Source organism: Lepidothrix coronata, unplaced genomic scaffold, assembly GCF_001604755.1.
Source record: "Lepidothrix coronata isolate B3197 unplaced genomic scaffold, Lepidothrix_coronata-1.0 Scaffold112, whole genome shotgun sequence".
In the NCBI taxonomy this organism is placed as follows: Eukaryota; Metazoa; Chordata; class Aves; order Passeriformes; family Pipridae; genus Lepidothrix; species Lepidothrix coronata.
In genome coordinates this window covers 383,689-408,382 of record NW_016690292.1, presented here as the reverse complement: position 1 = coordinate 408,382, position 24,694 = coordinate 383,689, and the positions used below count along the sequence as shown (strand labels likewise).

General features: G+C 50.6%; 1 protein-coding gene across 4 annotated transcripts; it reads right to left on the bottom strand.

The window, feature by feature from the left end:
* Window positions 1-1,087: 1,087 nt before the first annotated feature.
* Window positions 1,088-24,416, bottom strand: MOB3C (MOB kinase activator 3C). 4 transcript variants are annotated; one of them, XM_017824664.1, is made up of 6 exons: window positions 24,310-24,416; window positions 23,632-23,690; window positions 22,988-23,158; window positions 16,159-16,658; window positions 6,796-6,998; window positions 1,088-3,691 (listed from the first exon to the last, which is right to left on the bottom strand). In XM_017824664.1, the coding sequence occupies exons 4-6, from the start codon at window positions 16,574-16,576 to the stop codon at window positions 3,662-3,664; spliced, it is 651 nt and encodes a 216-aa protein (XP_017680153.1). In that variant the 5' UTR covers window positions 16,577-16,658; window positions 22,988-23,158; window positions 23,632-23,690; window positions 24,310-24,416; the 3' UTR covers window positions 1,088-3,661. The 4 variants fall into 4 exon arrangements, with proteins under 4 accessions (XP_017680153.1, XP_017680155.1, XP_017680152.1 ...); XM_017824666.1 differs by having other exon boundaries at window positions 22,988-23,151; XM_017824663.1 differs by lacking the exon at window positions 24,310-24,416 and having other exon boundaries at window positions 23,632-23,851.
* Window positions 24,417-24,694: the final 278 nt, after the last annotated feature.

Here is a 24,694-nt window from a genome sequence, read left to right as displayed (position 1 = left end):
ATCTTCCAGCATGTACAGATTTTGGCCCCTTGGAAACAACAGCTTCTAATTGTCTCCTTTTTCTCTTTTCTGAAGTCTTCTCTTACATTTTACAAGTTTTTACCAAGAGAGGAGGAATACCTCAGATCAGATCATGTCATGGTTACTGTGAGCATTCACCCAGGACAAGTTTAAACCCAGCAGCCACCACTCAGACCAGCAAACCCCCATCACCACCCCACGGCCCAACCCCACTGGGCTGCCAGTGGGTCTCCTGCCAGGGTAGGTCAGCCCTGAGCCCTGCCCATGCCTGGCCAAAGGCAATGTGCTTACTGGGTGAGCCCAACTCCTCTCACTTTTCCTTCACTGTGGCACTTCGTTCCACAAAGCCCTTTTTCTCCCATCCAAAGCTATTCCTAAATTCTCCCAACGTCTGCAGATATTGCACAGCACGGTGTCTGTCCCATGCCAGCCTCTATCTGACCCGGTGACCAGTGCCACAGCCTTTTGTTCAGTCCCAAAGGAAATGGGTGGCTGCAGAGAAGAAAAACAAAATCCTGGCAGTAGCACATCATCTCCCTTTCATCAGAAGAGCCAAGGAATTTTGCATAGAGACAGATGAGTCCCATGCACCTGGCAGCCAGCTGAACAGATGAATCATTTGAGAAGCTGGGGCTAACAAGTGATATGTGCATATTTAATGCATCTCAGTGTTCCTGCCTGCTTTCAAATTGCTCAGGGATGTTTGTTGAAGCTCTGGGGATGTTGGAGCCTCACAGGCACACTTCAGACTCCTGAAAGAAGAAGTTTGACTCAGATACTTCTCTCAGCGCTTTCTGCTTCATAAACATCTCTGCTGTGCTCAAGCATTAAACTCTCCAGGCTGGGAGGCACTCAGATGGATGAGGACCTGGGGAATAGCTCAGTGACTTGGAGAGAGACAGAAAGACCTCTCTGGCAGTGAATGTTCTCCCTGTCTCCCCTTTCTAAACTGTTTCCAGAAATACTAAAGATACGGTTGTCACAGCACAATCATGAGCTTTATTTCCTTGGGTAAATCAGGTTAAAAAGAAAATAGGGGGAGGGGGAATGAAAAAGAAAACAACTAAAAAAAAGACCTTTGAAATTCTTTTTAAATTGGTACTTGAGATGAGCCTGAGGTGATCTTTCAAAAAGAGTGTTTTCTCTTCCACGAGGAATCTATGGGAGCTCCACAGTGTGGAGGAGGTAAATAGGAAACACTCACAAAGCAGCAGGGCTGAAATCCTCAGGCATGGGTTAAAAGTACACTCCCCTTTCATAAGGCATAGTGCATAATTACCTGGTGGAATTCATTGCTGCAGGAGAAGTGGAGGACAAAAATCAAAGCAGGCTTCTGTGCTTTATTTATTTATGGAAATTATTTACACCAAGTCTTCTTTAACCAAGGAAGGTTAATGCTTTCTCTCTGGGTATCTGTTCACTGACAGCACTATTCCCGTGGATTTTGTTTTCCACTGTCCAATTTGAATCTCCCAAGCTACAAACTGTGGCTGTTGCTCACTGTCTCACCACCTTCCACTGCTGAGAACAGATTGACTTTGTCATCTTTGTACCTCACCTTGAAGTAGTTGTAGGCTGCTATCAGTTCATCCCTCAGACCCCACTGCTGAGGCAGCTTCTCCATAATTCCCAACCTTATCAGCTACCAGAGGGTGCTGTGCTTTGAGAACAGCCAGGCCTCACTCCTCAGGAAGGCAGAACTTCCCGACAGAGCTGTTGTTGTCTCTTGCCTCTGCTCCACGAGCAATTTGTGCCCATGGTTCTGATTTATATGAAGAGGCAGGAACACGGATCCCGGGACCCACACACCTTTGCCAAAAGTAGTGAGTAAAGCTCACCACCAAGTATCCCTGGAAAAATACCTTCAGGTGGGATTCTGGTGAAAAGTCTGCGAGGGGAGGATGCTGACCAGCAACACTGGCCTCTGCCAAGCTGCTTCCTGAGTTGTAAACTGAAGTCTCAGCATGGCATTGAGATCCATCAGTGCTGCAACTCTCAGGGGAAAACCACTCTTCAGGTTATCCTGGGTGCTTTTTCATGATACCTGTCTTACTACAGATGAATCAGAGAAGAATGAAATATGCCAGGCTTATTAATGTTTCTTTAATTAGTAACAGAACAAATATGTTTGGACTTTAATTATTTTACACAGAAAATATTGGAATGGTGTATCAGATGGTTTCATGTCCATTTTGATCTGTTTTATTTCTATGTAAAAATATACCTCTGGTACACAAGATTTAAAAAAAATAGATTTTCACAAAAAAGTAAGTGCTTTGAGCACTAAAAATTCACTTGTGCACTGTAATGTTGGCCTAAATATTTACATTTTCTAGGCATGTCCCCTCCCTACCCCAAAAATGGGCAAACCCCGGGTTATAAATATCATCTGTGTATTTTGGATACAAAACTTTCCCAAAAAAAGAGCAGGAAACACAAATGTAACAACTCTGTGGCTCAGACAAATTGATTTTAACTCCCCCAAAACAGTAAAAAAAGAAAAATAAAGCTACTTTTGTCAAAAGAGGAATGGCACAGGGAACACAACATTAGTTATCAGGCACTGCAAGCAGAAGGGGAAGAAATTTTGACACATACTTTTCAGGGCAGTAATGGCACAGACCAGGTAGCAATGGTATGCTTTCAGAAGGTCAAAGAGGTTTAAGAATCACAGGATAATATTGGTTTGGAAGGGGGCCTCAAGAACAGAGTAGATGAGATGTCTCTTAAAGTCCTTCTCCACCTGCTGTAAGGTTGGATAATGGAAAAGCAACAATTTCAACAGCCAGCATCTGCTGATCTTGAGCCAAGACAACATATCAGGAAATGCTGACGTGTTGAAAATGTTGTTTTCTGGCAACAGTTTCTTTCCACCATTTACTGAGACTTTCTCATGTAAACTGTGCTGATCACACTGAAAAGTGACCTAGTTCACCTCCTCGGTCATGGGGCTACCCAGCCATTAGTCCAAGCAATGTTGGATGCATCCTAGAACATCATGAAGTCCCCTCTTCCAAATATGAGAAATCCCTTGAAAGGAAAAATGGTAAAGCATGAATTAGGGCAGAAGGAGAGACATTCACAGCTCATGGTTAAAAACAGTATATCGACAATTAACCACGTGAAGGCAGCTGGGATGAAATGTCACCAGCTCTGCAGGGCTGATCTCAGGTGTCATCACAAACCCACTACATGTGGGAAAGGTAACAGGCACTACGTGGTAGCCAAGGTTACACCTGCTCACGGGGCAGGAGTTGCTACTTTAATATTTGGTGATCAATGTAGCTGAGGGCAAAACAAGAGGAAACGTCGCTGAAAGTTTGATATTGGACATGGGATTGAGTCTTAGAAACCAGAGTGTGCAAAAGTGAACCAAACGTGCCTCCTTCTCCAGGAAGTCAGTGGCTTTCTGAACCAGGAACCACACAACAGAGACTGGGACCCATTAAAGGAAAAGCCTGTCCAGAGGTTCTTGGAAAACTTAGGATTTGGCCCTGGCCTGAAGAGGCTCTTCTGCAGTGTTCATAGTTCATTGATTTGGAATGCCCAGAGCAAGTCCTTGGGAGTGGGTCTCCCACCACAGGGTGTCGTGTCCTGTTGGACTCGGAATGAGCCAGCCGAGTTCGCCTGCCAGAATACTTCAGTGGCAAATTCGTTCTGTCATTTCTTTCTGCGTTGAAGGGAAAGAGAAAGAAAAGAAACAGTAAGTGCAAAAGACAGGTTTGAGCAGCGTGACGTGTCAGGCAGTTTGGTAGGTGTCCAAAACCAACCCAAGGAAGCAACTGTGGGAGTCTCAGGAAGCGTTTCTCTCTTTCCCATGCCAGCCCTCCTGGGAACTGCTCTGCCTCAGCAGCTCCATCCTGGCATCCTCCTTGGTCTCTGTGCCACAAGGTTGTTTTGGCTGTGCTCTAGATTTGAGAGCAGTCCAAGGAAAGAGCTTTGGCTGAGACATTGAAAGGTGCAGGCCCTGCTAAGCTGTGGAGCAGCCAGACAAGGTGATGCCTCTCGGAGCCTCTCTTTGCAGCTGCCTAGGGAGGCAGGACAGGGAGCTGCTCCCAGTTCTTGCTCTGGGAGCTGACCACAGCTCACCCAGAGGACCTGTGGTTTTGGCAAGGGATCCCACAGTCACACTGCAATGCAAATGAGTGCTAATAACAGAGGCCACAGGAAACCTCCAGTCAGACCAAGCTCTGTTTAGGCTAAGAGACTGTTTTCTTCAGCCAGAATGGCATCATGCCAGCTGCATTAGGAAGGTGTCCAGCTTTCAGCTGGTGGAAGATGTTATTTGTCCTTGCCTTAAGGAGCTCAACTAATAGTTTCTAAATCACATACACTGCAGCAGCAAGGAAAGTGTGATTCTGGCTCATCAGATTCATGGTTTGTGAATTTGCATGTGCACACAGATCCCCTCGTGCACCCCAGAGGAAGGTTTTCACACGAAAATGTACTCCCAGAATAGATCTGAAGTAGGACTGGTCTGTGGAGAAGGAAGAATGCAACTCTGAAAAAAGAAGAACAAGGAAAGTGGGATGACCCCACAGCTCTGCCTTAGTGTGTAACCAGCTGGACCCCTGCCAGTGCTGCAGCCCAGCACCATCCTGCCCTTGTCAGGGAGGCAAGTGCACGGCTTCTCTCTTCCCCCATGTCTACTGATTCATTAAAGAGAGGGAATCACTGCCTTTCGCTAGTTCTGACTGTAAAAGAGATCTCCTTCTCAGTTCCCAAGATTTGCTAAGAAATCACATCCCAAAGAAGCTTGACAAAAGGGAAATTGAAACAGCAAAGGGAGATTCAGCCAGAGGAAGGCTTAGAGACTGAGAACTCCTTCACCCCTGTAATTTTTCCAAGCTATTTTGGCCTAACAGTGAATCTTCTGGCTAAGGATGTGCTGCTTTGTTGTTTTTTTTCTTACTCCTAAATCTGCAGACTGTAGATTTCCATGTCAGTAGATTTCCTCAGTAGCATTCCACGTCAGCGATGCTCCAACCATAATACAGGACTCAGACCTGCTGTCATGCTCCAGATGTGCTCTCCCCACATGCCTGGAGGCCTTCCATAATCACATGCAGGGAACAGGCACCTCTGCAGGCAGGAGTCTCCTCTGTCATGGTTTCATGGGGACTAACTCCAGCCATGCAAATGCAAGGTTAGGACAGTTGTCTGGACTCATGAGGCAGCCTGGTTGCAGGACACTCACACACACACCTACAGCAACTCAATGCCTGAGGGAAGGAGGTCCTTCCTTCTCCCTGGTCCTTCCTCCCAATCCTGTGGTTGGGTCTGCTTGAGGCTTGTATGCCAGGCAATGAGACAAAGATAGACCAGAGGCAAATGTGTCTCATTTTCTTGTAGTTTAACCCTAGTTGCATCACGGGGGAAAAAATCTGTTCATCTTAGATTCATCCAGACCCATCAGTCATCTCATGTTGGGTGTGAGTCACTGGCATTGAAAGCCTATTTAGCAATGTCAGCCTCTGCTTTGGCTATTAAGTGCTAATTATTTACATTAGCAAGCATCAGCCCAAGGGGATGACACAATTATGGGATGTTTATCAATGCTGAAGAACTTTGTCATGAGGAGCACTGGTGAGGAACAGAGGACAGACTGATGCTGAGCTGCCATTTTCTGGAGCTGAGGGCCATTGTGTAATAAATGTCACAATCAAATTTTACAAAATAATTAAAGCAGATACTGTTGTCATTCAAATCTCCCCTGATTAGATCATAATGTCTCCATCCCCTGAAATCATGATAAGAGCAGACAGGCAGCCAATTGACTGGGACAAATGAATGCAGAGGAGTAAAGTGCTTGGCATTTAGGGGCAGGGGCATCTCCCCCACATCCAGATCCCAAACAGGCAACTCATCCTGCGATGTTTCTTAGCTCTTTCTGGGATTAGACCCTCTTGGTCTTCCCTGACTCTCTGCTGCTGGATACAGCCTTTACTGCAACCCAGCCCTTATCACACCATGATAACTACAGAGTTTCCTAATAATTCTTGTCCCCACTGCAACACGTCCTCTCTAGGTCACACTACACTCAACCTTGCCTGTGACACACTTGCATGTCTTACAAAACTATGTTTTTTTTCTAGTTTATGTGCCCAGGCTGTCTGGTCTCTGCTTCGCACCAGTCCTGCTGTTTTCAAGGACTGTCAGTCTGCCTGGCTAATTGCTTCCCAAGGGGAGCTGCAGGGAAACTGGCAGCTTCAGTGAGGCCTCTCAAGTTTGGCCTTGATAGCTGTTGTCTGAAGCTGCCTGCCCTACTGGGGCTTGCCTTCCCTGCAGCCTCATTGTAATTCACGCTGGGATCTCAGGCAGGGACCTTGGGCTGCTAAAAGGAAAACTCGAGACTGTGGAAAGGAGGCTTTGGCTCAAACCTGACCCCTGAAAGCCATGTGGACACAACTGGCTGGAAATACTTTGATGTGCAAATTGCATCAGAGCTGCCAATTCAGTATGGAGGGACACTACACTGGGGTGGCCCTGAGGGTACTGAAGAGCCATTCATAGACATCACGGCAGGAGCAAAGTTTAAGGAGGGTTTTCCAAGGGCAAAGGTTTTCCTTGGTGTTGCTGAGAAGTTCTCTCTTAGAGCACTAAGGCTGATGGTTACAGGACAGAAAACATGACTGTGTTTCTGAGGTAGGGTGGCTGAAAGAGTTTGGAGAGGGTGACTGCATGCTCAGAGTCCTGCCCCCACCCGAACCTACCAGTGCTGTGTTCAGCCCATGCCACTCACCCTCCAACTCCCCATCCCTGGGGCATCCTTACCAAAGGCTCCAGCTCCCGGTGGTCAATGAGGCTGAACTCCCTGATGAAGTAGTAAAAGTGCTTGTAGCAGGTGTTGACATGAGCCTCAGCACCCATGTTGATGATGCTGTCAAAGTGGTGGATATAGACATGGACAAAGACACGGAAGAGGCGGGTGAGGATCTTGGTGCAAACTTGCTGGAATTGCTTGGGGAAGGGAACACCTGAAAAGCAGAAGCAAATTGGAAGCCATTTGACAATTTCCAAGAAAACAGTTAGCATTTAAATGTTACTGTCACATTTGACAGGCAGTCATGGATGACAAGGAAGGACTCCCTTGGCTAATGTCAAGAGTGACAGCTACACTGGGGCAATGTTCCATCTAACTCTTCCCACATATTCCCTCATTGCCCAACAAGCAATTTCGCACAGGCACGGGCTGAGGATTTGGGCAGCTGCCCTAGGAGAGAAAGTTTTATTACCCATTGGAAGAGGCCACAGATTTTCCACATCTGGTTCAACCCAGAGCAATCTGGCAGAAGATCCTGCCCTCTCTTCCTGCCTTTCCCCTACAAGCCTGTGCAGGTACAGGATAAGTTGGGGTTTCTTTCCTGGAGGGAAGGGCTGTCGTCGGTCTCTGCTTTGTCCACGAACAAAGCCAAACCACCTTCCAGAAGAAAAGATACCTTCCCTGTTCCTCTGAACCAAAAGCACGTTTCACACTCTTTTTCTTCCTCCCCACACCCTCAAACGTCACTTCTGATGCATCAACAGAAATGGGTGGGGTTTCTAGCTTTCTTCCTGATCCTTGTTTCAATAAAATGTCTCATTAAATCAGGAAGAAAACCACCCATCCTAATGATGTTTGGGTTGTGATTTCACTGCACCTGTATGATGCTCCCTCCTGAGATGACCTCCCAGGATGGTCAAGAATGGGACCCACCATGCATTGCTCTATACTTTTAGCTTTGTTCCAGACAAAGACACACTGGGGGACATTTATATCCCTGTCAAAACGCACTGCTACCACAGTGAAAATCTCAGGGCTGTGATACCATCAGTGCCAGTAACTGTGTGGTAAATCTCTAAAGGATACGTGGCTTTGAAACCCTAAACATTCTCTTTTTTTTTGTGAGGACGAAAATGAAACAACTGGAATTTGTTTTCCTAAAGCTTCTTCCTCCCCCCAGAGCAATTCAATGCAAATATGCAAAGAACAAAATAAAAACCTCCTTCCCACGGTTGTACCAGCCTCCTCCCATACCTTCTCATTAATGCAGCACATAACCTCTGAAAAATCTTTTCAAACAAACTCTGCTCAACCATGGCCAGCTCACAAATTTTGCGCCGGGAGACGCATCAGCAAATCTCCCAGCTAAAAAATTAAAAAGGGTAATTTTATCTTTGAATCTTTCTCATCAGCCTTGCAAGGCAATTAAAACACTTTTTCCCAAAGGCTCCTGGCAGTTTTGTTTCCCAGCAGCAGCGCTGTGCCCTTCTCCTCCGTAGGTGGCAAACACAGCTCTAACAGATCCCATTAGGACTTTCTGGGAAAGGTGTTCACAGCTGGCAAAGCACAACCAGGCTGTGACCATGCCAACACCTTAGAGATGGTACTGGAGACTTGCTTCTGCCCTGCACCCTTGGCTGCAGACCTCTCCTTTCCTGCCAGACTGATACAGGCAGGGATCAGAGAGAGATCTCCTGGTTCCCCTGCAGCCAGGACAGACATGGTGCTTTATCAATGGCTTCATTTGAGCTTTTTGCATTGAGTGAGAATTTGCTGAGCAAATAAAAGCTGTAATCACCCAGCTGGAGGCTCAGATATGCCATCAGGGTGGTCCCTGCAGACCAGCTTTGAAGAATTGGTCAAGAAACATTTTTTTTTTTTTAATAAAGAAAAGCTTGTTACGGCAAATAATTTCTGATGAACACACATTGCTGAGCCCTGGCTGGGGAATACACACTGTTCTGAACAACCCAGTCCTGAGCTGAGAAGGAAATAAGATTGGAGAGTGGACAACGGGTCAAAGGATCTCAGGCTGCCAGGGCTGATAGGGCCATGGTTCAGACACTGCTGTCATATGAGCCACCTCCAGAGCTGGCAGATGGTGACATGCAGCTTTCCATGGCTTTGGTCCTGAGGCTAGCCAGGAACCATCTTGTCTTATACATCAGTCACCAGCAAGTCTTCATGGACATACCTGCAGCTGAGAGACTTAGAGGGGAGACACCTCCAGCTACATTCTGGGTTTTCCAAAAGCACCTTTTCCATCAAGGAACTGAGATTTAGCGTAAATCATAGAATCAAAGCATAGTTTGGGTTGGAAGAGATCTTTAAAGGTCATCTAATTCAAATCTCACGGCTCTGAGCAACTATGGGAGCTGCTGAGCTCCTATACCTAATGATGCATGGAAAGATACCCTCAAGCTGCCAAGACCTCCAAGGACATTTATGGGCTACCCCCCCACACTGTGATTCACATGAACCAGCAGCATCAGGAGCTCCCGGGAGGTGAAGCTGGGCTGCCCTTCTTTGTGTCCATCACCAGGTGTCAGTGTGTGGCCATCCCCTCCAGACATGGCCAGGCTACAGTGGTGGCTGCCTGTTACTAATGGACTTCTGCAGGTCACCCCTCACTCTACCATGTTGTGACACTGCCAACTACGGTCCTTTGGGACTAGGGGTCACTCAGGTCTGGCTCTGACTCTTTCTCCCTGCAACAACCCTCTCACTCACACATCTGCCTAGGGAGGCACAGCCCTGGGCCATCGGGTCCCACTTCCTCTCCCCGGGCTGCAGCCACGTCTATGTCTCCTGTGCCAGGACCCTCGATACAGGCTATGGATGCTTGACTGGACCCTGCATCTGGCACGGGGCTCTGTGCCAGTTGATCAAAGCCCTTCCCTGTGGGAAGGAAGCAGGGTGGATATCTGATAAGCAAGTTGCCTCTGCCAGCAGCAGCTGTGCCTCACTGCTGGTTTCCAGTGACTTGGAAAGCAACCCACTGCAGCCCCAGCAGGCACTGGCCATGCTGGCAACGAGCTGGAGAAATTCCCCATCCCCTTGCCCAGAGCTGAAAGAAAAGGGCTCTCCAGTAAAGGCTGCATGTGAACAATTCGGGGAGAGCAGCAGAAAGATCCAGCACACATACGGCTCGCTCGGGGTCACAGCTGCTGGCACAGCGGATGTCCAGCAGACAACGCGTGTGACATCCTCTCCAGCACGTGAGGGGACACAGCGAGGGCAGGCTGTGCCTCCTCCCTGCAGCCAGGCATGCACTGCAGCCAGCACAGCCCAGCAAGGGGAAAGGCCTGGGACAGGGATCTCAGCACTGGCCACGCACCTATCCTGCCCTTGCAGATGTTTCACTCCAAAATGAGCAGCTCATTGTCAATCACATCACGACACCATCACAGCACAGAGAGGGAGCAGTAGATTGGTGAGACAGAGGGATGAGGCTGGTGGGACTGACTCTGCGTGGCTGAGAGGTCCTGTCAGCAGACGTATGGCAGGCCAGGGCAAAGCCAGGAAGGAGCCCCAAGTTTTGACAAACCACTCCGACAGGGTGATGCTGCTTAGCTTGGCTTCACCCTCCCTAGTCCTACACACCTTTGGGGACCCAGCAGCACCATCCCAGTTCATCCAATTGATGCTGGTCTCAGCTGCCCCAAGGGGATAGCAGAACACCACAAAACCCACCACTGCTGATTTAAAAGCCTTAAAGCTACCTTTACATTTAATTCACTGCTGCTCACCATCCAGCAGCCTTGGAGAAAGCAGCAGCAACCTCCCAGTCTGGCAGGCAGTGGCCACTCTCTGACTCCTCTTGCATGATGTTTAGTTTAGATATTAGGAAAAATTTCTTCACTGAAAGGGTTGTCAGGCATTGGAATAGACTGCCCAGGGAAGTGGTGGAATCACCACCTCTGGAAGTGTTCAAAAGGCATGTGGATATGGGATAGGGTTTAGTGGTGATCACAGTGCTGGGTTAACAGCTGGACTCAATGATCCTAGAGGTCTTTTCCAACCTTAATGATTCTGTGGTTCTACGAGTGATGAGGAGGGGACCACAGGACGCAACGTGAACTTGCTCAAATGTCAGGAAAAAGATTTATAGACAAGGTCAGCTCTTCCCTTCCACCCATGATCCCAGGCATGTGCTACCCTGACACTGCACACAGACCAGACAGCTGGGAGCAACTTCTGTCCCAGGGCAGAAACAGCCCAATCCCAGGAGGAGTGGAGCAAAGCAGCCATCCACAGCAGAGGAAAAAGGAGAACTTTACCCCTGCTCTAAGCCAGGGCAAAAGCTGTAAGTACAGCAGGTACAATTTCACTCCAAGCAGTGTGACTCACAGCCCTGAAATGAATTAGCACCTTCAGTTTTTCTTGGATGTTTTGCTTGAAAATCCCAAGATATGATTTAAAGCTCCAAGAAATCTGTTTTTCCCACTCTGTGCTGATTGCTTCAAAACATAAGGAAACCATGTGGGACCATGTGTAAAAGGAAATGAAATGAGAGGTAACAAGTTGCCTGTGCTTATGGTAAGGGACTGCCAATGGCTCTTGGATCTTTCCTGCCATCTCCCATCCCTAACACTTGTGCCAATTGAATTTTTTCATGATGAATCAGTACTGGGAAGCTATTTTGCTTCTTGGCAATTGTATTTTTTTTCCTCTGCAAATGCAGTAATTCAGTGAACTTCGTGATGAATTGTTGTTATTTCTCAATTTCATTTTGGCCACCGTGGTGTTTGGTGACTCATTTTTCCTAAAAATAAGTCTTTAAAACCCCATTTAAAACTAATGTCATGATGGCAGCTGCAAGCTGCTGTGGTGTTAATTTTGGAAGAAAATAGCACAAAAAAAAAAAGACAAATTGTGTAAAAAATAGCCAGCAGAGATAACACCAATAATTAGCTGAGTTCTGAACATTTTTCTCCTGTTGTTATGGCGAGAAAGTATCAGATAATTTCGCACCAAGTTTTCTCTGGTTTTTTATAATTGTTTTGGGACCATGCTTGAATGGTAGAGCTTGAGTTCTGAAAAGCTTTCCAAGAACTGTTCCAAAATCTCCTGTGACTGATGCTCTGTAGAGCCGCAGGCAAACCTGGCAGAGATCACGGGGTGTTTCCGGCGCTGGGTCTGGTCCAAACCCTGCGTCTGCACTCATTTAGGAACAGAGGGGTTTCAGCAGCCACGACGGTGCTGATGTGGGACACCTGGCCTCGTGCAACCAGCAGCCTCATGCTGGGCTGACTGGTGCAGACATAGCCAGCTGCCACAGGCCCTGGAAACCCCATCCAGCCAACCCTCCTCCCCAGCACGCTGCTGCCCAGCAGCAGCTCCCTAAAACCAGGCAGCACAGGGCAGAACGATTGCAGGGGGGAGATGATATTTTCCAGGTGGTAATTTGTTCATGTGGCCACTCACTGAATAAATCTGCTGATATAGTTTTACCAGCTGGTAAAAGTACACCTGTAGAATCATTTATTCTTCTCCCTGAATGGTAACAATGCTTATTCTCCATTTAAATGTATTTTTCAGGACAGCCACATTGGTTGGAAGAGTGGAAACAAAGCACTAGCACACACAAACTGATGCAGATCATCTGGAAAAGCTGCTGCTGTAGATTTATAGCCATCAGGTTGGCATAGCTCACCCCATGCAGGGATTTGTCTCATCTTAACTGTCTGACAAAGAGATTTCCACTCCAGAGAAAAGACTACCAAGTGGGATGGAGCCCTGCAGGTGGATTTCCTCAACTCTTGCTGTGGTATGCAGGGGGCTTGACAGCACCCCCATACCCATTAATAATCCCCACCATAGGGATTTTCTACTGATGCCATCCGAGGGCTGCAGTCCTGCTGGTTAAGTCTGCCAGGTCACAAGCTGCCTGCTGGTGTTGGGCTCCCTTCCTGCCTTTTAGGATGTCATCTGTCCCTCTGGCCTCACTGCAGAGCTGGCACAAGCTCTGAGTCACACAGCTTGGCTAAACCAAAGGTGTTTTTCATTTGGGTCACTCTGCTCCCCTCGCACTTCTGACACTGCTGAAGGAGCAGATGCTTTAGTGGTGCCCAGCTCTGCTCTGGTTGCTAAAGCTGTGACCATTTACCCCAGCCAAGGTCTCTGCTGTGATGCCAAAGGACCCTGTGAGCCCACAAGCCAGTGAACCATCTCTGCTCCTTTCCAGCTGAGCCTCTCACCCTGGGGTGAAGGATTTCCCCCCTCTGACCCATGAAATACTGTATCTGTCAGGACAGCTGTGAGCAGGCCCCGCTGAAGCATGTGCTGCTTCTGGCTTTGTAGCTCTTGGATGCAGAAGGATGCTGAGGTTAGCCTCAGGCAACATTAGCAAGTTTGGGGAACACTTTTGTTTCTAAAATAAACAAACTTAGTAAAAAGAAAAGTCTGTTTTGTCTGCGGTCAGATGGCCCTAGCCAGGGAAATCTTTGTGCTGGGACAGCTTTATTGCACGTGGCAAAGAGGGGCCAGGAGGGAAAGCTGAGATGCTTTCCCAGCTCAGGAAACACCTGTTCAGATGGTGGTCAGCTGTGCCCATGGACCTCTCCAGCACAAGCAGGACTGAAACAAATCTTCATGCTAAATCCCATCTCTCCTGCTAATTTCTCACCATAACTCCAAAGCATGACATTTATAATTTCTCCACATCAAACTCCATTCGCCTCCTTAAAACAGCTCACATCTCCTCTGCGTTCTCTCTCTGCCTTCCCTTGTCCTGGATCTTTTCGCCTTCCCTTGTCCTGGATCTTTTCCCTTGTTTCTGGCTCTTTAGGAGAGAGGCTGAGCATCAACATTTGGTCACTCTGGCCACTGTCCCTGAGTCCCACACCCTGCCCAGCCTCCTCCATCATCCCGAGTGACAATGAGGAGCAGCCCCTCAGGAGCAGGCGGATGTGACATTTCCCTTCGGCCAAACACCTCCATCTTCTGAAATGCCAGAGCTGCCAAGCAATTACCCAGCACACAAGGCAGGCCAGTGAAAGGCAGTTAATTGGGGACACACTGATGACAAAGTATCACCAGCTCCCTCCTCCCCCTGTTCCCCCAACAGTGCTTTAGAGTGCAACCTCAGCCTGAGTTCTCTCTTGCATGTGTGAGGCCAGAACCACAAGGACGTGCCAGCAAGAGGACTGAAGTCACTCAGGGGACACAAGGGTCCCCACAACTAAGGGGCTTGGAAGAGGGACCCCAGGAACAACGTTAGAAGAGAAAAAAAATGGATTTGCCCCATGATCACCTGCAGCTGGCCTGGATCTGATCCAGAACTGTCTCCACACTGAAATGAAAAAAGAAGTGGAAACCAGAAGCACCAGCCATCCCACCCCACACTAGGATGTGTTACACCTTGGAGGGAGAAGTGCCAGAAATGCAGAAATGGGGTGCAAACCAGCAGGGCCATGACTGCATTGGGCTTTTGCGCCTCAGAGGGAGACATGGGAGAGCAAAAGGTGCTGCAATGTCCCTCCTGTGGCTGCCTGCTTTCTGCAGTGTTAAGACTCCATGTAAACTGTCATTCCCCAGAGCAGCTTTCAAACAGCATCCCAGCATCCCATCCCAAATCCCACCAGAAAGGCATGAAACTGGACAGGGTCACTCTCCTTTCTGGCTGAAGGGAAAACAGAGTAAATCCATATCTGTGCCTCTGCTTTTAATGGTGTGCAGATCTTTTCCTCGGAGACAAACTGGGAAGGGGAAGACCTTGCCTGCTCCCTGTGGCTGCTGTCTCACCCCTTGGCAGCAGCGAGCCAGAATTAAAGGGGACTTTTGTTGTCCCCAGCAGAGCTGGGGCTGCTGGCTCAGAGCATCCTGCACTGACACTGCCAGCCAGCCACACTTCCAGCCTCCTCTGGAATGTGTGGACACCACGGAGCCCACGAGGGAGAGATGCCTCCATGGCACAGTGAATGTCCCTGGTGAATGCCACGGGCTGATTCCCCCAGGCACCCCAAAGTCATCCTATCTGCCTGTCCTCCGGCACAAGGATCCAGCACTGCGCTACCCTGATAGCCCCAGACCACCAGCAAGGGCAAGAAGGCAGCGAGTGCCTGCAGGTTTTGGCTTCAAGGAAAGAGAAGGAAACCCCCAGGAGGAGAGTTGTCCCACCCTAACCCCTCTGGCAAAGCCAGAGCAGCGAGGTCATATCAGGGGCCTGGGGGGTCACCCCATCCCAGGGCCAAAATAGTTTGGCACAACCAGGCTGCAGGCACTGCCTCCCCTCTTGCTTGCAGAGACCCACAACCCCTCTCAGCCCCCAAGGGCCAGAAACTTCCCCGAAAAAGACACACAATTATATGTACAGCACAGCCAAATGGGGCTACAACAGTGAGTAATGCCAGTAATCCCACACAGACCATTTTCTTCAATGTTTCCCAGCATGTTAATGAAAATCCTGGTCCTAAGCTGCACTGATTTCACACAGCTCTGTCAGCTGTGCTGCTTGGCAAACCAAAAAAGGTCAAGCAGACTTGCAAAGCCTTGCCTCTCCCCCCTGAGCACCTTAAATACTTCTTTACATTGAAGTAGCTTCGTGTTCCACCTGTAAAACAACCACTCCAAGGCATGACCTGAGGCTCTGGAAGCCCCACCAGCCAAGGCATCATCTCCAACCCTTGAACTCATCTCCCCAAATGACAAAAAAGCAGTTAGGTAGCAGCTAATATCGGCCTTGGCAGGTGCTGAGGATTGCAGATCAGCAGCAGGGGGGTTAGTTTGTAAGCTGTGTTGCCTTTGGCAGCTGCTGCAAGCTCCCAAGGCCAAACTTTTCGAAGGGGTATATTGTACACCCTGGGCCTTGGCAGTGGAAAGGCCGGATCGTCCTGGGGACAGGCATATCTCTGCTCAAGTGATGCCTCAGCTACACAGCAAGACATGAGGTATAATCAGGGCTGAGATGGAAAGGGCTGAGGAGTGAAGCAGCAAGGTCAGACAAAGGCTAGAACCTGGGACCATGAACCCACGTGGGAAACAAGAAAGAATTCGATTTGGTTAGTTGAGAGAAGAGCAGGGACGTGATGACCACCTCTACCCAGCCCTGCAGCTCAGCTCCTTGAGGACAGGCAAGGAAGCTGACGACCTACTAGCCTTCATTTCTCACAAGCACAGAATACTCGGAAAAGTTCAAGCACAGAAAAGGAGAACATTTTGTTCCACATCTCCTAGCATCAGGATGAGAAACCCCAAGCCCAATTTGCGGCAAAATGGTGTGGGACAGACACTGAGTAACACCTGGAACAGGAAAGGCCACAATACTTGGGATCGCAAAGTCCAGCAAGACCAGCCCTGAGGTGCACCAGCGGCTTGGGAACCCACACCAGTTAAAACCCCCACCTTCCTGCAAGGAACCAGAGCACACTCACCTATCCTGGTGGGGAAGATGTCCTCGTTGTTGATGAGCATCTCGATCCAGTCCATCAGCATACACATGTACTGCGGAGCCGACAGCTTGGTCGGCTTCTTGTATTTGCTATCGTCCTGCCACCTGTACTCGTACTTGAGCCCCCCAGACATGATGGGGCAGCTCCTCTCCGTGCAGTACTCCGACATGGTGCCGTAGATGAGGTTGATGCGGTTGAAGAAGTCCACCACGTGCACAGCGATCCAGTCATTGATGCTCTCGCCAGGAGGCAGCTGCACCACTGCTTTCAGGTCCAGCCCGGACTTGAGGGAGGCCTGGGCTTTCTTGTACAGCTCAAAGCGTTGGGTGCCAGGCTCGAACTTTTTTCGGGGACGAAACGTTTTGTCTTTGTTGAAGACTTGCTTGAGACACAAAGCCATGGTGGGCAGGGCCTGCCAGGGCGAGGGCAGAGGCTCAGTGCAACATGAAGCCCAAGGCTGGGGTCTTCACAGCTGGAGGTTTCTGGAAGGAGAAAGAGGCACATTTGGGTCACATATGAAGCCAGCAGCATGTGTGGGCACACTCACAGGGTTGAGTTCACACCACCTGGCCTTGCTGCTCCAGCAGCACATGGGAACAGAGATTTGAGGTGAGCTTCTGGCCCCTCCACACCCAGTAGGGTGATCTGGAGCAGCTGCTGTCACCTCACAGAGGAGCTCCCGGCACTGGAAAGTGTGAGCACTGCCACATGTGCCCCATGCAAGGAGTGATGGCAGACAGAGCCCTTCCTCCCTCCTGAGCACCCCAGGAGCTCACCAGGCTTCAGCCAGCCCCTCACCTCCTGGCTTTCACCAATACCTGCTGCAATAAAGCAAGAGCCACGACATCAGCAGAGTTCACCAGCTCAGGTTGTTCCAACCTGGTGGCCCTTTCCTCTTTCTGGCAAAGGGGAAGCATCTCTTTCCCAGGGATTTCTCAGTGCTAATAACCCCTGACCCTGCCACAGCGGCTGGCGAGTGAGGCCCCGGGGACTGCGCTGCGACCGCAGCTGTCTGCTGGTTCACACAGCCCCAGTGCCGAGATGAATGGGAAAAGGGGGGGATTACTTTTGTTTTTCTGCCCCGTGTGTTTGTCCTAAAGAACAAAACCCACATCCGAAGAAGGGAAGCGCAGCCCGGCGCAGCAGAACAACGTGCCAGGATGCGGCCGCCCCTCCAGGCGTGCACACAATGCACACAGCCAGCCCTCGGAGTGCCGGAGCTGATGCTCCGGGTGACTCGATCTGGAAGTCAGGGCTCGGCAGAGTGCTGAGCTCACCCCTTCCTGCTGATTAGCAGCACAGACGAGGGCTGCGGTATTTTCCTTTTCCTCCCTGAAGCTCCAGTGGAAATCCCGTGCATTTTGTTACCTGCGCTCATCGCCAGTGGTGGTAATGTGAGAACAAGGTCCCCCTGTGCTAAATGCTTTGCTGAGGCTTAGGGAAGAGAAAGTCCTCCAACAGCCTCCCCCTGATGGGAGGAGATGGAGAAGCAGTTAAGAAAAAGGAAGGAAAAGGTTCATGGAAAAGGGAAGTGACTTGACCCAAAGTCACAAGCAGGAGGGAATGGTGCAAACCTTGGATGCACATTCATCTTTAAAACGACAACTTTAGCCAAAAACTTGCTATATAAACTTTGTTTCCTAAACTCAGTCCTGAGCCCCAGGGAGATCCTATTTTGCCCAGCAGAGAGCAGTTAAACATCTGACAAGTGAAACCCTCTGCTCCCCCTACCGCTCACCCCTGGGGTCATCGCTCAGAGCCAGCAGGACCCAGTGATCATCCCAAATGTCAGCAGGATCTGCCTGGCAGGGATTTCTGCACCGTAGCCAGCATGTGGCAGCAAGGGGAAACCCCTGGCTGGGTGCAAGCCCTGGCGTGGGTGGGAACCCCAGTACAAGTGCCATTCTAACTAACACTAACCATGGCCTTTCCCACACACTGGAGCTGGAGCTTTGCCACTGTTGCGTAGCTCACAGCACAGTGGCATCCAACCCCACCATCAAACCCTGTGCTGTACCCAGGTACAACCAGACCTGAAAATGTAAGTTTTAGATGCTTTCTGCCCCACAGAGGGGGTCACAGCCATTACACAATGTTATACAGTATGACTTTAATACCAGGGTGTCTGCAGACCTTCCCTATCTCATGTGGCTGGGTGGGATTTTTTTGGCTCCATCCCTATTGTCCTCATTTGTTGCCCAAGGGCAATGACTGGGGGATGTTTCTTGGATGCTTTTGCTTCCCTTGCTCCAAGCAACTGGCTTCAACCATGTGAAAGAGCTTGTTCCCCACTTCAAAAAAAAAGCATGATCTCTCCAAAATGCCAAGCGATGGAGGGAGCTGGCATCCCGTCATGGCTCCTCCCTGTCCCAAGGGAAGGGGTCTGTGGTACTGCAGCCCTGATGGATCCCAATGGAGGCCAGAGGACTCTGGGCACAGTGAGACTGTAAAGAAAAGCCCTTCTCCAGGGCTTCCTGGATTCCACATATTCAAGGCACATCCTGTTGATAACACCTCTAAAAAAAGCCCTCTGGGGAGTTTGCTAATGCATAACAGTTTCTAAAATATGCATGTATACATACATACATATATATTTATATATAACTACTGCAATGGGGATCCTAATCCAGTAATGCAGGAAGTGCCAGGATACCCTTGGGATGAGGCACCCAGCAGGCTCCATATGGAAGTAGGCATGATGAGGCTGAGCAGTGCCTGGCCCTGCAGTCAGGTTTCCCTGGAATTTCAGCAAGGCATGCAGTGCCAAAAGACATTTCTCCATGTCACCATTTCTGCTGGCCTCAGCTCCATTTGCTCTGCTCCAGGAGCTATTGCTGTTTGCAGGCTCTTCCCTGCAGAGACTGGGTTGTTCCAGGGTGGTGAGCAGCCACCCCGGCAGATGACATCCCATTAAATGTGTCACTCCCAGGGGCCAACAGCAGTGAAATCAGGTCTCCTTTAGCGTCTCACACTGCCAGACCTCTGCAAATATTGAGCCACTAACTGGGAAATAAACACCTCATCTCCTGAAGCCAGACCTGTAACTCATCCACAACTGCATTCCTGCATCATCCACAGCTGGATCTCTGTGTTATCCTGCATGCTGCTCTCATTCATCAGACAGGCAGGAATGTGCTTCGTGATTCGGCACCATCTGAATAAAACACCAGTTAAAAAAAAAGAGAACGACAAACCTGCCAAATATCTGCCAGCTGTTTTCCTACCATGCATCTGTTGGAGATTCCTGGGAATGGAAAAGCAAAACCTGTTGCTGCCCAAGTACTCAGAGACCTGTCCCTAAGCCCATGGGATGCCAGCACAGCACTACAGCCTCTCTGCTCTACAGGCAGCAGTTTTGCTTTCAGGATCCTTGTTAGCACCACCACCGAATTACCAAGTCATTAAAAGACCTTGTCAGTCTTTGATGGAGAAAAATGTTCCCCAGAAATTATATTTAACACAAAGCCAAAAATACATCCTGGGATTTATGACTCGAAGAAGCAGAGAGAGGCACTGAGCCAAAGGACAGATTTGTTCACTGCTTAGAGAGATCGATGTGCAGGGAAAGATGGGAGCAACAGTGGACACGACCAGAACATGAAATCCCAGCTATGGGAAAAGGGCCTCAGCAGTGAATGCAAGACCAGATTTTCCCAGTGTCCACCTTTATGCATCTGACCTGGCTGGTGCTCTTCCATCTTCCATCACCCCCCAAGTAGTTGGGGCAGATCCATTTAAAGAGATGGAACGTGGGAGATCTTCCAAGGTTTAGCTGTATGCAGAGTTCAGCTGAGCCTGATGTTCAGAGCTGTCGTGTTCCTGGAAATCAGGCTGTCGTCCACTGGGGCTTGGGGTGGGACAGGAGACCCATCCAAGTCCAAATTGCTGCTTGCACTGCCTAATTTGGGAATTCTGAAGGACGAGCTGCCATTCAACAAGCTTAGACAGCAGCTTTCTACGACGTGACTGTACAGATCCCGCCGCCAGCCCTGGCAGGGCCTGGGACAGTGCCAGAGCAGCAGCCTGCAGGTCTCTGCCTTCAGTTCCCACATGCAAAATCAAAGCTTTTCCTAGAGGAGCCTTGGCAAAGCCTGCAACCCCCCCTTCCCCACGCCGCAGTTCCCATCATGAGGTGGCACTGGCACCCCAGGGGCTCACACATCCCTTTCTGAAGCATCTGCAGACCCCCGAATCAAATTTCATCCCACTCCTGGGAGCAGACAAGGAGCAAAGCAGGTGGCTGTGGAGCTGGAGACCTTCCCTGCCATCACCCTGTGTCCCCACAAAGGACAGTTGGAAGAGGATGAGAGAAGCTGCTGGGTAGAAAGAGACAGACAGTTCCCATGGGACATCCACACCACGGAGTACGTGGTGCTCACCCCCGTGCTCCCAAAATAGCCTTGGCTTTGCAAAGGGCTAGCTACAAACCCGGCTGAGTGGCCACAAAATCCATCCCACCCCTAGCCATGAAAGCTGCTGGCTTCAGTCCTGCCCCTGGTTTCACCACCAGCAGCAGAAGCAAAACTCAGTCAGGTTCAGCAAGAACCAAATGAGCACAGGACGAAGCTCCGCAAGGACACAGCAGAGCTGCTGCTGGGGAGGTAGCAGGCAGAGACACGTGAAAAACTGATTTCCTAGACTGCTGGCAAGTCTAGAGATGAAAGGAAATTAACTGGATGGAAGCAATGTAAGTTCAGGGTCAGACTAAGCTACTAATTTCAGATTTGAGGGTTGGTTTCGGTTTTTTTATTTAAGCTCTTTTTTTCTTTCTTTTCTTCTTTCTTTCTCTCCCTCTTTCCCTTCTCATTTGAAAACCAAAGAGGAACATGGCAAGGCAAAGGCTTTGTTATAAATTAAAAACAACTCTGAAAGGTCTGTTTAGAAACTGGCAAAACAAAAGGGGAGAGCAGGCAGAGCAGCGGGAGGGGAGCTTCCTCCCCCCAGTCCTGTGGGCGCGAGGCAAGGTCACCAAAGAAAACCTCCGCTTTTGACCCCAAATAAGCTTTAGTCAGAAACCCAGCAGGAAGGATCAGTCAGACACACTGCCAGACTCCAGGATGGTGGCCACGGTGACGGTCCCACGCTCCCTGCCTCTGTTTCCCCAATTTTAAAACTGATCTCCCTCCCCAGGCTCCCTTTATATAAAGGGCTGCCAAAACAAAGGCTTCAGGGGGTAAAAAAGTGCTTTGCAAGCACTAATGATCATGAAAGGATAAGGAGAGAGGGAAGCTCCACACCAGCACCTCCCAGGGCTCCAGTGCCCAGCGCATCCTCCCTGGATCCATCCCGAGACAGTTACACACTTGCACAAGCATCTGCCTGGAAGCCACAGGCGGCCGTGTTAGCAGCACATTCCAACCCTAGTGTGACATCTGGGGAGCACAACAAGGGGTCCAGCACTGCAGGCAGTCACAGGGAGACTCCAGCTCCCACTGCTTTGGGAAGAGGCCAAGAAGGGAGAGCGCAGATCCGTCCAGCTCCAGGCACCCTAGAGCAAAGTGTAGGTTAAATACCACCAGCTCTGCACGTCCCCCTTGGGCTTCCCTGGGAGGATCTTGTGTTTGGGGCTCCCAGATGTCTGCCACTTCTCTGCTTTAGGGGATTCCCTTCTCCCCACCACAGCAGCATAAAAGTCCCATCCAGCCCCATCCTAGGGGGAGGAACAGGACAGCATCAGCTCAGCCATCATGTGCCAGAGTCCAGGGCCAGCCAGCCTCCAGATGGACAGTCTGCCCAGAAACCAGCTGGTCCTGGGACACATCAGTTTTCACTGCTCTGGGAAACATCAGTGCCTGGCTGTGGACTCAGCAGCCCTGTCTCCAGGCTTCCTTCCAACCCTGTCTCCAGGCTTTCCCTCAAGCCCCAGACAAGTCCAGATACAGTTTGGTCTTCAGCCTATCCTAGAGCATCTTTGCAACCAGGGCTGCTTCTTGGTGGATTCATGCCCCAAAGACCAAGGCTGCTTTCCCTGAGCAACCCTGGAACTGCAGCCACCCAGGCAGGGGCTGTGGGTGCATGGTTCTTCCAGGAAAGGGAGTGTATCCCCTCTTTTCCAGCCTTTCCATCATCTAAGGAAGGTGGGCTGCAGAAGGAGATGCAGGGGAGCACAGTCCTGGGGTGCTGGCCCTGCTCCCTCTATGCTTCCTGCTGGAGCCAAGCCCCAGCTGGGCTGTCCATGAGAAATGGGGTTATTGGCTGCTGATCCCAAATATAACCCAAACGATGGAAAATTCCAGGAAACGAGCCAAAACAAGATGCCGGGATGGGGATTAAGGCCTAGCACGCAGGCTGGGGGAACTTCAGAGGAGCCTTGGGCTCTCAGCAGCATCTCCCTGCTGCCAAACCCTTTTTCTGCAAACTCTCCTGGAGCTGCCGAGACCCATGAGAGCATCCTCGAGCACCCACCCCCAGAGCAGCAGGACTCAGCCCCCTGCACCCCACCTAGGGGCAGCTGCCAGCAGGAAGCTGTGCTGGTGCTTCCCCCGAATCACATGGTGCTCGGAAATCCCCAGCTCAGTGCAAAACAGACCCAGATGGCTTCCAGGAATGGGACTGCACACCCCCTGGCTTGCCCCCCAGCTCTCCCTGCTGTCCCCCCGGCTCTGTCCCCTTGCCCTGCCTCCCTGCCACGCCACCAGCAAAGCAGCAGCTCCCCGAGGACCACAGCCCAAAGGCACCAAAAAGTTTTTCCTGAGTCACACAAGACACCTCCGAGCAGAAAAGCAAAGCACCATCTCTCCGGGTTAGAGGCAGCATGTCCAGTTCATTTCAGGCATGATACCCAGTGGGGCTGGGGGTTTTTTGGGGGTACCTCATTCCTGGGGGCTGAGATCTTGCTGCTGCTACCAGTGGTTTGCTGGGAGCCCTGTAAAGAGGTGTCCGATGACCTCAGTGGTGTCCGACAGCTCTGGTTCAGTCCCAGGGGCGATTACTCCGTTGTCAGAGTCGTAATTCCAAACACTGGGAGTTCCGGGCCTTCGAGCTCAGGGAAGAAGACGACAAGAGATAATCCAGCTGCTGAAAACCCATCTCCACTGCTTGCTCTCCGCCAGTTCCCCCGCCCACAACTTTCCGCCTTCCCTCCGCCACCGGCAAAGTCTCTGCCGGGACTGTCCCACTCGGGAATTGGGTGTCTGCCCACACCGTGTGTCGCTTTCTCTTGCCCGTCCCCCTTCCCCTGCGGGACCCCCTTTCCCTGCACACCGCCAGCCACTGGCACGAATCCCTGCCCGGCATCCCCGAAACAGGCTGCCTTGTATTTACTCGCTGCTGAGCGGGGACACAACAGAGGAAGGGGAAAAGACTCCTTCCTGTAGGGGTCTGTGCTCTAGCTGGTAGAAGGATCGCTCCTTCCCCGGCTAACGCCAACCCAGGTCTTGTCCAACCCGCGCTTAAAAGCACCTCAGGAGCATCCTCGGGGGTGAGGTGCTGTCTTTTTCCAGCCCCAGGACTCACCTCATCTCCGGCAGTCCTCTTTCCAGTCTCAAATCCCTCCGCTGCACTTTCTCCTCATACTCGGGGGAAAAAAAAAAAATAAAAAAAATTAAAAAGACAAAACTCCAAGTCAGGCTCTACTTTGGGGACTGCCGGCGGTTCGGGGATCGCCGCAGCAGGGAGAGCCGCCGCGCTCCGGCGCTCACTGGGGTTTCGTTAGAGAAACGCGGGGACCGAGGGTTTTTCTCCGGTCAGTGATGTCACATCCTGACCCTGCCGGCAGCTCCAGCTGTCTCTGGATAACCCGCTTGGAAGCCGGCCTGCCGGCCCCCCCAGCCGCCGCGGTGGGCTCGCACGCTCACCGAGCGTGGGTGGGCACTCAGACCCACACCCACACCCCCGCACCATTCCTGGATGCTGAGATCCTGTTTGGCGTGCGGTCCCATGCCGCTGGCTGGCTCCCAGCTTTCACGGGAGAGCAGTGTGCTGGGGGAAAGGAGATAAAATCCTGTTGTGTGTCCCCCCCCCGCCCCAATCTTTCCAATCCCTCTCCCTTCATCCTTCCTCATCTGCACACACATAAAAACCAGCCAGAGGTTTCCACGCCAGGTCAATCTGGACACCATCCAAAATAGAAAAGCCGGAGATAGGGGAAAGAAAAAAAAAAACAGAAAAACTTTCTCCACACACAGCACTTACTTTCTGTCTCTCTCTCTCGGAGGTGGGGTGAGCTCTAAAGCGCGTCGCGGTATTTAAATCCTGCTCAGCAAAGGCAAGCCTGCGCCAGCACGCTCGGCGCCGAGAGGAGCGGCCAGCCAGCGTGGGATGAGCCCGGCAGGGGCCGGGATCTGCTTTGGGTGGGGGTGCAACACTTATGGGTGTTGCTGCGGGGTGGGAGGCAGAGCACAGCCCTGGACATTCACGGCCCCCTTCCTGGCATGGTGATGTGTCCTTCCCAGGGGATGAGCCGGGCTCAGCCGCGGTGAGATGAGATGCTGGCCTTGCTGGAACGTCCGCAAATTGTTTGGCACCGGGACAGTTCTAGTGAGGGAAATGTTTCTAGGTTTTGCTTAAATGTGTGTAA